The 12,821-nt window shown below is 48.7% G+C and overlaps 1 protein-coding gene across 12 annotated transcripts in view; it reads right to left on the reverse strand.

Moving 5' to 3' along the window:
• The window catches only part of OBSCN (obscurin, cytoskeletal calmodulin and titin-interacting RhoGEF), a 271,127-nt gene that overhangs the window by 209,053 nt on the left and 49,253 nt on the right, over window positions 1-12,821 (reverse strand). For all 12 annotated transcript variants that reach the window (XM_090047900.1, XM_090047898.1, XM_090047895.1 and 9 more), the window contains exons 7-9: window positions 10,795-11,070; window positions 5,777-6,049; window positions 1,858-2,133 (exon numbers count right to left, since the gene is read on the reverse strand). In XM_090047900.1, coding sequence (XP_089904026.1) covers window positions 1,858-2,133; window positions 5,777-6,049; window positions 10,795-11,070 — 825 coding nt within the window. The remainder of the gene's footprint in view (window positions 1-1,857; window positions 2,134-5,776; window positions 6,050-10,794; window positions 11,071-12,821) is intronic.

A 12,821-nucleotide genomic window follows, 5' to 3' on the forward strand; every position in this document is an offset into this window, starting at 1 on the left:
TAAATTGTTGTTTCTTTACTGTAACAGAGAGTTAGAAGTCCTGTTACATTAACAGAGGAGCTGCCTAAGGTATGGCCCTAAGCGGGTGAAGACAGCTGAAGCTGGGCTAGCTGCAGGGAAGTAGGCAGCCAGAGACCAGAGGATGCAAGTGCCTAGATGGCTAGCAATAGGGCAACAGGGAAAAGCCCTGGCAGGCAGCAAGGGAACCACTATAGTTTGGCCAGGGACACAGCAGGAAGCTACTGGGAGGGACACACCTGCGGCAGGTCAGGAGAAAACCTGACCAGAAGGGGAAGAGCCCAGGGGATATAAGCCTGAGGCAATGGGGTCAGTGCAGCCCTATAAGCAAAAATGCTCCTGCCATCTCAGGCTGGCAAGGAGTGGGACCCGCAGGCCAGGTCAGGTCCTGCCAGGGCTGAGAGCCAGCGAGTGGGGAGGAGGCTTTTGCAATAGCACAGAGACCCAGTTGGGGCTGGAAGTCTTTTAGCTGAAGTGGTTGCTGGCAGTGATGCAGGCAAGCTGTGGCTGGCCAGAGGCTGAGACGAAGGCCAAGCCGGGGGAAGCACTCCAGGCTACTGGTCTGCAGCCAGAGGAACCTGTAGGCTACGGCTAAGGAGCCTGGAGCTTATACAGGAAGGTAAATGGCAGCAGAGTGATACCCGCAAGGCACAGGCATGGCTATGGGGGAAGGTGGCAACCGTGATTTGCAGAAGGCGCCCTCCCACCTTATAGGTTATCAAACTATATTGCCTATATTGCTGTCCTGGCACACTGAGTACCCCTGAGAGATACGGCCCCACCGTCCTACTCCACATGTCACCATGAAACCTCCCTGGAAGCACTGTCCCCTGCTGTTCACAGGCTCTCTGTCTCTAATGCGCTGGACAATGACACAAAGGGACATGGGCAGAGAGGTTTGTCACCTCATCTCTGGGTTTGGTAGGTGCAGAGCATGTCTCGGTCGGCAAGGTGTACTTCTGAGCGGTGCTCTCAAGGGAGCTACAGCAGCAGTGCAGACAACCCATAGCATCAGGCTGTTGTTTGCCAGTGGAGGATTTCAGGCAAAGGACAGTATCCAGACTGTCCCCCTGAATACACACAAATGGGATACGTCCCTAACACTTCTTTGCATTCATAGCTTCAGACAACATACCGGGTGCTGCTCCATACCAGATCTGCAGGACCTGGTTTGAGCTCCTCTCAATCCAACAAACCCAGGCCACCTCCACACACTTGCTCCTATTTGCAGACCCCAACCTTATCTAGCCTCAGACTCCTCTTTGAACCAGAGACAACGCCTTCACCAGTGATGCCAGAGCTGTCTGCCTTTCGGTGTCAGTCTACCTCCTTGATTCCCCATCTCTTTCCCAAGCTTCACTGCACGAGGGTTTTTTCCCTTCAGTCTGCACTTCATTTCACTCTCTACTTCTGCTACCATTTTATATTTAATCCTGCAGGCTTCATGTTGCATGCTGCAGTGGCCTCTACTTTCACAAACTGAATCGTGCCACCAGGTCTTTGTGGTCTTGTGCCCACCGTTTATTTCACTGGAGAGGCAATGAATTGTGAATGCTACAGCTGCGAAAACCAGAGGCTGATCTGAAACTGGCTGAATAACCAGGAAGAGCACAGACCACCTGCAGACACTTCCTCGGCCTAACCAAGGGGGGTTGTGGCTGAAAGCCTGCTAAGAAGAATTTTTCCAACTATTTGAGCTGGTCTAATAAAAGATACTGGATTTACCCAAAAAACCTTGTCTGCTTAACACTGTAGAGGGATTCAGCATATACTTCACATGCAATATGGTACCCAGGATGGAGATTTTTAACTGCCCTAGACAGTCATGCCTTCATTTACCTTTGACTTTGACTTGGAACGTCACTTTGTCATCCTTGGTTTCGCAGGTGTAGCTTCCTTGGTCGTGCTGGGTCACGCTCTTGACGACGAGCTTGCGCTGTGTCCCCTGAGCGGTGACGGCCGTTCTCTGGTCCTGCTTCATCTCGGCGTGATCCTTCCTCCACACCACAGCTCCGCTTGCCACCGACACTTCACACGCCAGCTCCAGGCTCTCAGAAGGACGGACGGAAATTTCGGGGATGGCTGCAGGCTTCCTGACAAACTTAACAGCTTCATCTAAAGAAGAAGGAGGAGAAACAGTGCATGCCCCTTATTACCCAGAAGGATGCAAGTCAGATGCAGTGGCACCCCGGCATTCTTCCATTGTTGTGATATGTAGGGGCTAGGATCCACCCTTGGAAGAAATCATACGTGTAGCATGCTTGTGCCTCAGTCTCCTATGATCCCAGGGCTACAGGGGATACCAGCCAGCTAGTGGGATTTCTCTGTAAGCTCAAATGATAAATGTCCGTATCGATGTGCTACAGGTCCCAGGGACAAAAACATCCAACCACAGAGATCAACTGGACTGCAATGGATGTGTGCTTGCAGCTATCCATATACAGAGTCTGGCACACGCGCTAACTGAAAAAGACTCCGATGTCCAGAGGTTCTCCCACATTTTCCTAGCTGTGCCCCTGTTCTCCAACACTTACGCATCTGGGTAGCGCTACTCACATGCGAAGCCCCACTGAACCTATTGGGACTAGCAGCCTGAGTAAACAACCCCACGCGTGTAGGCATTTGCTGAATCAAGGCCTTCTCCTTTAATACAAATAATATTTGCTTGTTTTGGACTAATAAATATGGTCATGGTTTCTGCAATGATTCTGAGAAGTCGGGCGGTAAAAGAATATAGAAAATACAGAAAAATGCACTGAGCTTCTTAAGTGGTGTTGCGTTTGCATTTAAAGACAAACTTATTCACCACTGTGTAAGTCCATGAATGCGTCTCGCTGGGTTTGCAGCCTACACCTAGACCTAGCTGGAATCACACGGCACGTGACAGGTCTCAGGCTATTACAGACTTAACCCTCTGCACAAATTTCTTGCAAGTTTTCTTATGTTCACAAAGGTTTTCACTGGAATTGGGCCCACTTTCATGTGTGCTGAAAGGCAAGTTGCACTGCAAGTGAATCTGGATGTATTTATGCAGTAGTGGCCTTAGGGGAGGGCAAGCTGGGCGACCACCCGGGCCCCACACTGTATAAAAATACAAATGAATTACACTGAATATTTATATTATCAATATTGTATTAAGATAGTTTCTTTGCAGTTTTATGGGAAGGGCAAAGTGAATTTGAAATAAAAAATGTCTGACTTGCTTATAGGCCATCAATATTAAGCCTCTAAGGGGCCCCAAATGACTCGCTTGCCCAGGGCCCCAACAGCCCTAAGGCTACCACTGTTCCCAAAGTTTCAGTGAATTTGGCCTTGGGTTTGGGGGTCTGTTTAAGCCTAAAACCTAAAGTGAGAATCAGGAAGGCCAAATCCAAGCAGGGTCAAATCAGAGAGAATATTGTTATGGATTCCCCTGCAAAAGTACAGCATAAAGCTTCACATGCTTCCTGGCCAATGCAGAAACATAGTACAATAAAAAATAAAATTCTCTTTTAAATACTCCCTTGTGGCACTGCTGCGTGTTAAATTAATAGCAAGCATAATCAAGAGTTGAAACACAGCCGCTTCAGGATGTGGTAAGATGGAGATCCCTTGAAGCTTTATATCAAAGCTGGATATTTCTGAAAGAGATCTAGTCGCTGGACTCAATGTAGGAATCACCCAATTCAATTCAGTAGCCTGATCATCATGGGATGCCCTCTCACCATAGCAACTACAATCTAGGAAGTCCAAAGAGTTGTATTTTTATTAAGCAGGCATGAGAAGAGAAACAGACCTACTGTGTTTGCCATATATTTAGATCAGTTCCTACCCCATTTACTTCCTGAAATTTGTCCTCAGATAGGGACAGCACTCCCGTTGACTTCAACTGGAGCCGTGCATCTCCAAGTGAGAGCAGAATTTCACTTAATCTGGAAAGAGCATTAGTACAGACAGCCCGGTCAATGTGGTTGACTCCAGCGGGGCTATATATAGGCGTAGCTGAAAGCAGAATTTGGTCCAAGGTAATTAAATCGTAAAGCCTCTTCGGTGAAGGTGTCTCACCATGTTTCAGTTGCATGGATCGTATCTCCCAACATCGATGAGCCTCTCCTGAGTTACCAGTGAAGGTTAAAGTGGCACTGAGCTGAGTGCATAGGCACCTCTCCGATAAACTGGGAACAACCACATAGGATACAGCCTCCCATCTCATGCTCAACTCATACCTTGGACTCAATCGCCGCAGAGCAAGCTGACGGCTGTCAGTTATAAGCAACCTAAGCTGAGCATTGCATTTTGGTCTGCAGCACCTGTTGCTTTCTATCCCCAAGTGTCCCAAGGACAACAAATATCCTGCACCCAGCCACATGCTTCTGCTGCATCAGGGGACAAGCGTTTCTGTTAAAAACTAGAAGCTATTAGGAACAGTCTATTTTTAAAAGAATTAGTCGATTATGGACCAGCAGCCTTGCTGGAGTCCTGCCATGAACAGGTATATGAAAAATCCTTATGCCCACAACGGCAATTTATTTTCTAGTCCTAATCCTAGGCTATAGTTTGCAAGTGTGGTTAGTGGTCAGGAAATATTTTTGGTGAAATCTAAAACCAAGCGAGACTCATCTGATTTAGGGTTTTGTTAGCAGCCTGAATCACTGAGATGCACAAGCATAAGGTCAATGGGAGTTTTCTTGCCTGAGCTTCTTGCCTTTGGCTTCTCATAGAGAACATGTGAAATTCAGCAGTGTTGCCCCTCGACCAAATGAAACTCTGTGGTTTCCGCTGAGCTTTGGTTTGGGTTTCGGGAGTCAGGGGAAGATGAAACTCAGATCAAAATCACTGAACCCAATGCAGAAGAGAAGTCCCCAGTAACTCATAGGAACTGAAATAGCCCCATTTCACAGAACAATACTAACTATGTCTCCTACACAGGTTCAAAGTACCAGGTACTCTGAGCTACATGCTATTAGCTCCAGGAATTTCTCTCCGTGATTTGACCTCAGGCGAATGTACTGGGCTTTCGGCATAGTGCAAGGTACCTACCTCCCTCAGAAATCAGGACACTCTCAGACTTGCATATAATGTCAACCTCAGGGTTCACACTTGAATGAAAAGGCAGGCAGATTTCCTGGAAACTACCCCCAAATAAAACCCCAAATGGGGCTATGTCTTTTTTAATGCCGCTCCCATCTGGCTCTGCCAAAACTCTTCCTGTTCCTACCTGCACCCCCATGTTTCTACACATTTAATCTGGTTCTCACCCACAGCAGCTTAGTCACACCTGTTCCCACATAAAGGAGAGTGAGATATTCCCACAAAGAAACGAGATATTCTCCAACAGGCTGAGTTTTCTCCCCTGCGTTTCCCACTCCTGTGAGCATGTCAGGGGTCCCGGCGGCCCCTGCTCTTGTGGCAGGGCTCTAGCACAAGACTCTCATTGTCTTTCTGCAGGTGTGAACGTCCCTGAGGCCATCAGTACAGACAAGACTGAGCCACCAGATCCAGGCCTAGACCAGACCTAAACCTACCCAAAGCGTTGGGGGCAATTCTAGTCATTCAATAATGACCTGGATGTGGTGACAATCACTACCATTGTTGCTTACTAGCTATGATGAAGAGCTTGGAGACCGTAATAAGGGTTATTGTGACGGGTATGATACATGAACAAGGCAAGCCACCTATGCCCCAAAGCTAATAACTTAGAGACACAACATTCAAGTCCGATGATCCACTGCCTACATATCCAACACAAAACCTGCCCCCAGTTAGCTCATGAACTTACCCGAGACTTTTAAATCGAAGACTAGCGTGTCCTCTCCGACCTTGCACGTGTATGTTCCCTCATCTTCTTTCGCTACAGCGGAGACTAGGAGCTTGTGCGACTTCCCTTTGTCTTCCATGGTGAACTTCCTGGTGTGGCGGATGGCTTTGCCATCTTTGTACCACTCGACCATGATGTTCGCTTCGGAGGTCTCAGAAATAAGCTCAGCCTGCTTTCCAGGTACGGCTTTGATAGTGCCGCCAGTTTTCTCTTTGTTTATAAAGTGTGCAAGAGCTGGAACAGCAACAGAGTGAGTCAGGAAGCATGTGTGACATCTATATACATATATATATATATATATAACAACAAGAAGTATGACAGTTCTACCCACACCACCAGCTACATGCATTGCTACTGGGAATATTAAGGTCTAGGAGGTTTTTCCAAGATCCCAGTTTTGCTAAACTATAGCACAAGACGTTTCTATTTTCAGGCCTATTTTAAGACACTTTGATCTCCTGGCCTGGAAGCTGTGACCAGCTGAGAAGGCTTCATAGTTTCATAGTCTCCAGGGTCAGAAGGGACCTGAGCAGATCATCAAGTCCAACCCCCTGCCGTGGCAGGAACGAGTATGGGGGTCAAACGACCCCAGCAAGGTGTGCATCTAGCCTCCTCTTAAACACCCCCAGGGCAGGAGCCAGCACCACTTCCCTTGGAAGTTGGTTCCAGACCCTAGCCGCCCTGACCATGAAGTAGCATCTCCTGCTGCCTCCGATCATGCGAGTGGCCTCCTCTGGACCCTCTCCATGCTGTCCACATCCCTCCTGAAATGGGGCACACAGAACTGGACGCAGTGCTCCAGCTGCGGCCTGACCAGTGCCGCATCGAGGGGGAGGATCACCTCCCTGGACCTGCTCGAGATGCGTCTGTGGATGCATGACAAGGCGCGGTTGGCCTTCCTGACCGCGTCCCCACACTGCCGGGCCATGTTCATCTTGGCATCAGTGATGACTCCAAGATCCTTTTCTGCCTCTGCCCTGACAAGAAGGGAGTTCCCCAGCCTGTAGGTATGGAGCCGGTTGTTCCTCCCCAGGTGCAGCACCTTGCACTTGTCTGTGTTAAATCCCATCCTATTCTCATCCGCCCACCCCTGTAACCTGTCTAGGTCCGATTGCAGCCTATTCCTCCCTTCTAGCATGCCCACATCCCCCCACATCTTAGTGTCATCAGCAAACTTGAACAAGGTGCTTTTCACCCCCTCATCCAAGTCACTGATGAAGATGTTGAACAGTGCGGGCCCAAGGACCAAGCCCTGGGGGACCCCACTGCCCACGTCCCTCCAAGTTGATTAAGATCCATCCACCACCGCTCTCTGGGTGCGGCCCTCCAGCCTATTTGCAACCCATCTGATTGTGTAGGTGTCAACGCCACTTGCAAGTCCAAATCATCTGAGAGCTGGAGATTTTGGAAAGGGCTCCCAGAGCTCGGTGACCTCAGCACAGTACCAGGGGTGCCACAATGCCTGCTTCTTGAGTGCTACCTCCCTGGACATGAGTTGTGTAGGCTTCTTAGTGTAAGTTGCATCTTAATGTACCACTAGACCTAAGCCAATAAACACTCTCTCCCTGGCACTACTTGAAGGCAATGCAGATTTGCCCACAATGACAAGAGATGAGGTTCTCATTCAGCTCAAGCAGGAGAGCCGATGGAGTCAGACGTCAAGATGAATACCTGATGAGAGCAAATTTTTAAGCTTCGGTTGCCCAGTGATGTGGTGGAAGTGCAACTGAACTCTGTGAACAGCATAGCGGGGACAGGGCAGCGGTACTCTGGCATCTTCCACCCCTGCCTGCAATACGCTGCAGGCAATACGACCATTTCTACATTTTTTTCAAAAATTTGCTCCTAAGGCACCTATGACAGTTTTTACTGCAGCAATGTCTGAAAACCCAAACAGGGATCAGGGGCCCATCATATTAAGTGTCACAATCTAAGTAAAACAAAGACAGCCCCTGTCCTGAAGCTCTCCTGGTCTAGAGTTTAGACAGTACTAATATGGGCAGAGAGGAAGATAACGCGATAAGAGAATAGACTTATGCATTTGGGGTGTCTGGATATTAGCTTTGCTGGGTTTTGCTCCATACTCTGTTCAGTCAATGGAGCTCTGGAAGCAAAGATTACTTCAGCTGAAAAATCAAGGCAGCAGCCTCAAAGATCCCAAAGAGGCTATATTTGCAACAAGACTGGGAATAGAAAGAGCTTCAAATGCAGTTCCCCAGACATGACAGCAAAACCATTAATTACCAATTCCACATTTCAAGTGCTGTGCTTGGATGGCATGGCCCCATGCCCTGTGAGCCCAGTGTCACTCGCAGGGGCCAGGGATGGGGACGGGGCTGGCCTCATCCCCTGCAAGCAGCTCCAGGGGATGAGCACTTAACTGGTGTGGCCCCATCCCCTGCGAGTGGTGCTGGTGTGGCCCAGGGTGTGGTGCCACTCACAGGGGATGGGGCTACGCCAGATGAGCAGTGAGCCCAGCCCTTGCCCAATTTTTTGGTGTGGCACGATGTATAAGTCAAGTTCGATTTTTAAGACCCATAAATTTGGTGTCAAAGCCTGACTTACACACCATGAAATATGGTAGATGAAAGGATTTGGGAATGACTGCCAGGTAATTCAATCAAAACTATGGGAAAATCTGACTGAGTGAATAATTACACCGAGAGAGGAACAAAGAAAGAAAAAGCAAGCAGATTTTTGAGAGAATCCCTCTGAGCTGCGCTCCTGCCTCCTTTGTGTTCGCTCTGTATGAAGAGTCTGGTAAATGGGCATTCACACTGAAATAACATGGTACTCCCTTGCATGCAGCTAGGACAAGGTTGTCAGAGGATCTAGTATTTCATGGGTAGACAGTCATGCGTGGTGGGAGGACAGGGCATCACAGCCTAAGAGATGAAGGCTGGAAGAAGATGAGATGAAGGAGTCTCACGGTTATACGGAGCTGGGAGAACCCGGTCGTAGGTAAGGAAAATTGCTGCACGGCACTTAATGGATGTTACTGCCGTGTGCCTCACTGCTCTGCCTAGTCTCAAAGCCAAAGGTCAGCTCTGCTTGCGAGAGCCCGAGGGTTTTCTTTATCTGTGGAAATCTGAGAGCAGATTTTGGACCTCAGTATGGAAGGGTGTAAGAACAAGGACGATGCTAAGCAATAATAGCTATACACATCCCCGCAGCTACCAAAGATTCACAGCTCTTCCCCCCTTAACCCTCTGACCTCTTGCCAGCACAGCACAGCAGATATGACCCCTGTCCTGCTATACCCAGCTCCTCACGTAATCATTCGCAGAGTGATGGAGAATGGCTGAGTCTGAAGCAAATGTATTCAGAGGCCAGTTTTACAGTCCTCTCTCGGGCAAAAACTTTGTTAAAGTCAATGGGAGTTTTGTCCGCAGGGTTGGGTCCTACTGACAAATGCCTTAATTCTGCAGAATGAAAAATCTAACCAAATATTAAGTCTAACCTCAATTTTGTGTCTGACAATGGGCCATAGTAGCTCAGCATCAGGCTTCCTAGTGCCCAGCCTACTAAACGACAAGACAAAAATCCCAGCCAGCAAGATCCGGGTATAACTTAGCTTTCACCATCCAGATCTAGCTCATCTGAGAGTCACTGGAAACAGGCTTACTGACCATAACCTGTTTTTGATTCGTGGCGCCCCTTGGAAAACGACAGCTCTTAGCTCTCGTTCCTTTTTTGACTACAGAAGAAGAACAGAGCAACTCTGCTGTGGCATCCTGGTTGAAAAATCACTGGACTACATAGCTTGTACAATTTTGTTTCCACGCACAAATGCTCTGGTTCTAAGGGAGTGATGGAGATATGCTCTTTCATGGTTGCATATTAAAATATTTCTACTAGAGGAGACAGCCAATATGAAGCAGCATCTGGTAAGAGCAACAGCTGCTTAGCAGCAACATCCCCCCTGCCATGTGTCCAGACAATACTTTCGATAACAGCAGCCGCCAGTTAAGAATAAGAGCATCACAACACCACTGGCTTGCTACTAACAAGCCTTTTGCAAATAAAAAACAGAACTTTATTTGCATGATACACTTGTGCGTGTTATCAGATCACTTTTATTACATCCCACAGCTCGGTAAAATCCAGCTGCAACATGCTCAGTCTGAACAGAAAGAAATAAAGATTTAGAGCTGGGCAATTTCCATGGGTCACTTTGCAGAAGCTCTTCCACATGACACACACAGCTGGGTAACAACCATGTAATATAGAATCACCTTAAAAAAACCTCATCGTCACCTTTTAACAAAAAAATGCTTTTCTTGGCAAACCTGACTAATCCAGCAGTGGATTGAGCCCTAAATGCATAGGAGAAGGTTTGTAAGCATAAGGGCAGTTCCACAAATGTGATGCAAAGGGTTTAAGGCTGGCTGTTCAAACACAGTCCACCTGCCTGTCGCACGAGTTGGAAGTAAGTGCAAAGGGGGAATGAAGCAGGGGATTACTGTGAGCAAGTACAAGCTGTGATGCCAATGGGAGACCAGCTGAATTGGCTTATCTGTTCAAAGCCCGAGAAATACAAGTAGCAAGGATCAGAGGGTTTAAAAAGGACCTCAAGGGTCATCAGAAAAATAATGGCCCTTTGCCCTTGTGCGGTGCCTCCCATGTAAGCTTCACAAACAAGCCTTGAAAGTTCCCTTGTGAGAGGGTGAACTATTCTTAACCTCCAGGTACTTTTGGGAGGAAAATGAGTTTAGGATAGCCTGTCTCCACTGACTTGAACCAGAGCAGGATCTGTCGCCCTCTGAGTCTGTGACAGAGCCACTCAACCACGCTGCGAAGCAGGGGTTATAGCCAGGTGGTGTGCCAGGCTAACCCAGCTATCCCCGTTCTGGTACCCAAGCGAGCTGAGATATCTCTGCAAGGCACTGTTTTGTGCTATACAGATACACCTTTAAAAACCATATTGGCTGGGGCAGGAATAGGCCCTTGACCGCAAGCAGCGCCGCAGGGTCCCATACCTTTCACAGACAGCTGATAAACCATTTGATCTCCTTCGCAGATGCACTCATACCGCCCCGCATCCTCCGCTGCAATGTCGCGAATCCTCAAGACACGTTTCTTCTCTGCCGTCTGCAGGTCATACTTCTGCCCGGCCTTGAGCTCCTTCCCATCCTTGAGCCACGTCACGGCAGCTGCCCCGTCCGACAGCTCTGCCCGCAGCTGGGCCTCCTCGCGCAGCCGAGCCGAGACTTTCTCCACGTCGCCGCTCTTGTTAGTGATTCTTACTGCGGCGCCTGGGAGGGGGAGAAAGAGCTTCCTGTGAAATCCTCCTGCCCCACATGAAGTCTGTATTATGTGGCAAGCTCTCCCTTGGCCCAGATCCCGAGGCATGTAATACAGAGTGGCTCGATTCACTTCAAGGGACCTCGTCCAGCTTTGCAATAGGGTCACCGAGATGAGAATCCAGCCCCCCGGATGCGTACGTCTTGCAGAGAACAATGCACAATGCTTTCTTCATAATACTCAGCGTGAAGTCGCAAGCAACGCTGGATGGAGCTTTTAAACCATTTTCCTCAACGTTTCAAGGAAAATCCTCCAACGACAGCGTGACCAAGTCCCAGACTCCAGGTCTGGCCATTCAACCCATCACTGGGGGAGCCCATAGTCTGCTCGGTCCTGCTAACCCCCCCAACAAATCCAGAAGAGTTCAGTGGGACTGGGCTTCGGCCCTGAGACCCCTTGCTGTACAATTTTATTTTCTTCCTGTAGAGCTACTTTCTCCCTGCTTGGCCTCTCTACCTATCTGTACCCATCCTCTCCTTCGCGATGCAAGCCCTGGAAAGGAGACCTCCTCACTTGCCACCTGCCACTGCTTTCTCAGCATCCACCCAGCGCCATATGTTTCACAACAGAGCTAAAAAGGCTGGATACGTAACCTGCCTTGTTTTATCGCAAGGTCAGGAACTGGATCTTCAAACCACGCACCCACGGTGCTAAGGCACCCTTCTCCAAGGGTAGGGCTACAAATGGGTGTAGAGAGTTTAATTTAACAAGACATTTCTAACTCTGCCTTTAGTCGTGAAAACCCCATACTCTCTCTACATGCCAGCATCCCACCAAATGGCCAAATCTCTCTTCGTATTAGCGGTATCTGTTAAACGGGTTTGCATTTAAGTCATTTGTTAGTCTATTTGTGCAAACCACATGGAAGGCAAATGCCTACCAGGTGAAATTCCCCTTAGAAAAGAGCAGGCCAAAGAAATAAAAACTCAGATGCACCATTTAGATCCCTAAATATGGGCTCAAGTAGGGGTGCGGTCGTACACAGGCCTTCTTCCAGGTGATTTTTACCGCCGCTGATGGCATTGTGTGGTCACCCAAAGAGCTGGGTTCTCCCATTAATGGTAGTTTAAATATCCCTCAACAAAGATTTCTATCTAAAGATCTCCCAAGCTTTTATTCACTGAGCTTTGTATTGCAAAGCAGGTAAGTATGGTCTTCACTGCAGAGAGAGGGCAGTTTAGGCACAGCTCCATTCTGCTGCCCTTAGTAACAAGGACCACGTTCCTGCTGCTCAACAAATGTCACCATTGCGGTCCATGAGGCTGCTTAAGAAAGAAGGTGAGAAGCAAGGTTTGTCTGGGTGATGCCTACTAAACCAGGAGTGTCAAACTCAGCTTGTGCCCTGGATCGGATTTGGACTTCAGGGTTCATCGTGGACGAGATCTGGCCTGGAGCCTGGGGCAGCAGCAGCAGTGGTGAGAGGGGCAAGAAAGCACTTAGAGGGGCAAGAAAGCACTCGTGGAGGAGGCAGCACGAACGGAGGCAGGCCGGGCAGCAGCAGGGCAAGCAAGAGCTGCCCAAGCTGGCAGGGGCCATGTCAACCAGGGCCACAGAGCCCTGGATGCTGCAGCAGGCAAAAGACATCCCCCAAGCTCTGTGACCCATCACTCGCACCAGATGGAGTAACTGCACGGGGCAGATCCAGCTTACGGCCAGCATATTTGGCATCCCTGTAATTAAACTATGAGAAACAAATATATGG

The sequence above is a fragment of the Crocodylus siamensis genome, chromosome 5 (genome assembly GCF_052110815.1).
Source record: "Crocodylus siamensis isolate JL-2025a chromosome 5, ASM5211081v1, whole genome shotgun sequence".
NCBI classification, from domain to species: domain Eukaryota; kingdom Metazoa; phylum Chordata; order Crocodylia; family Crocodylidae; genus Crocodylus; species Crocodylus siamensis.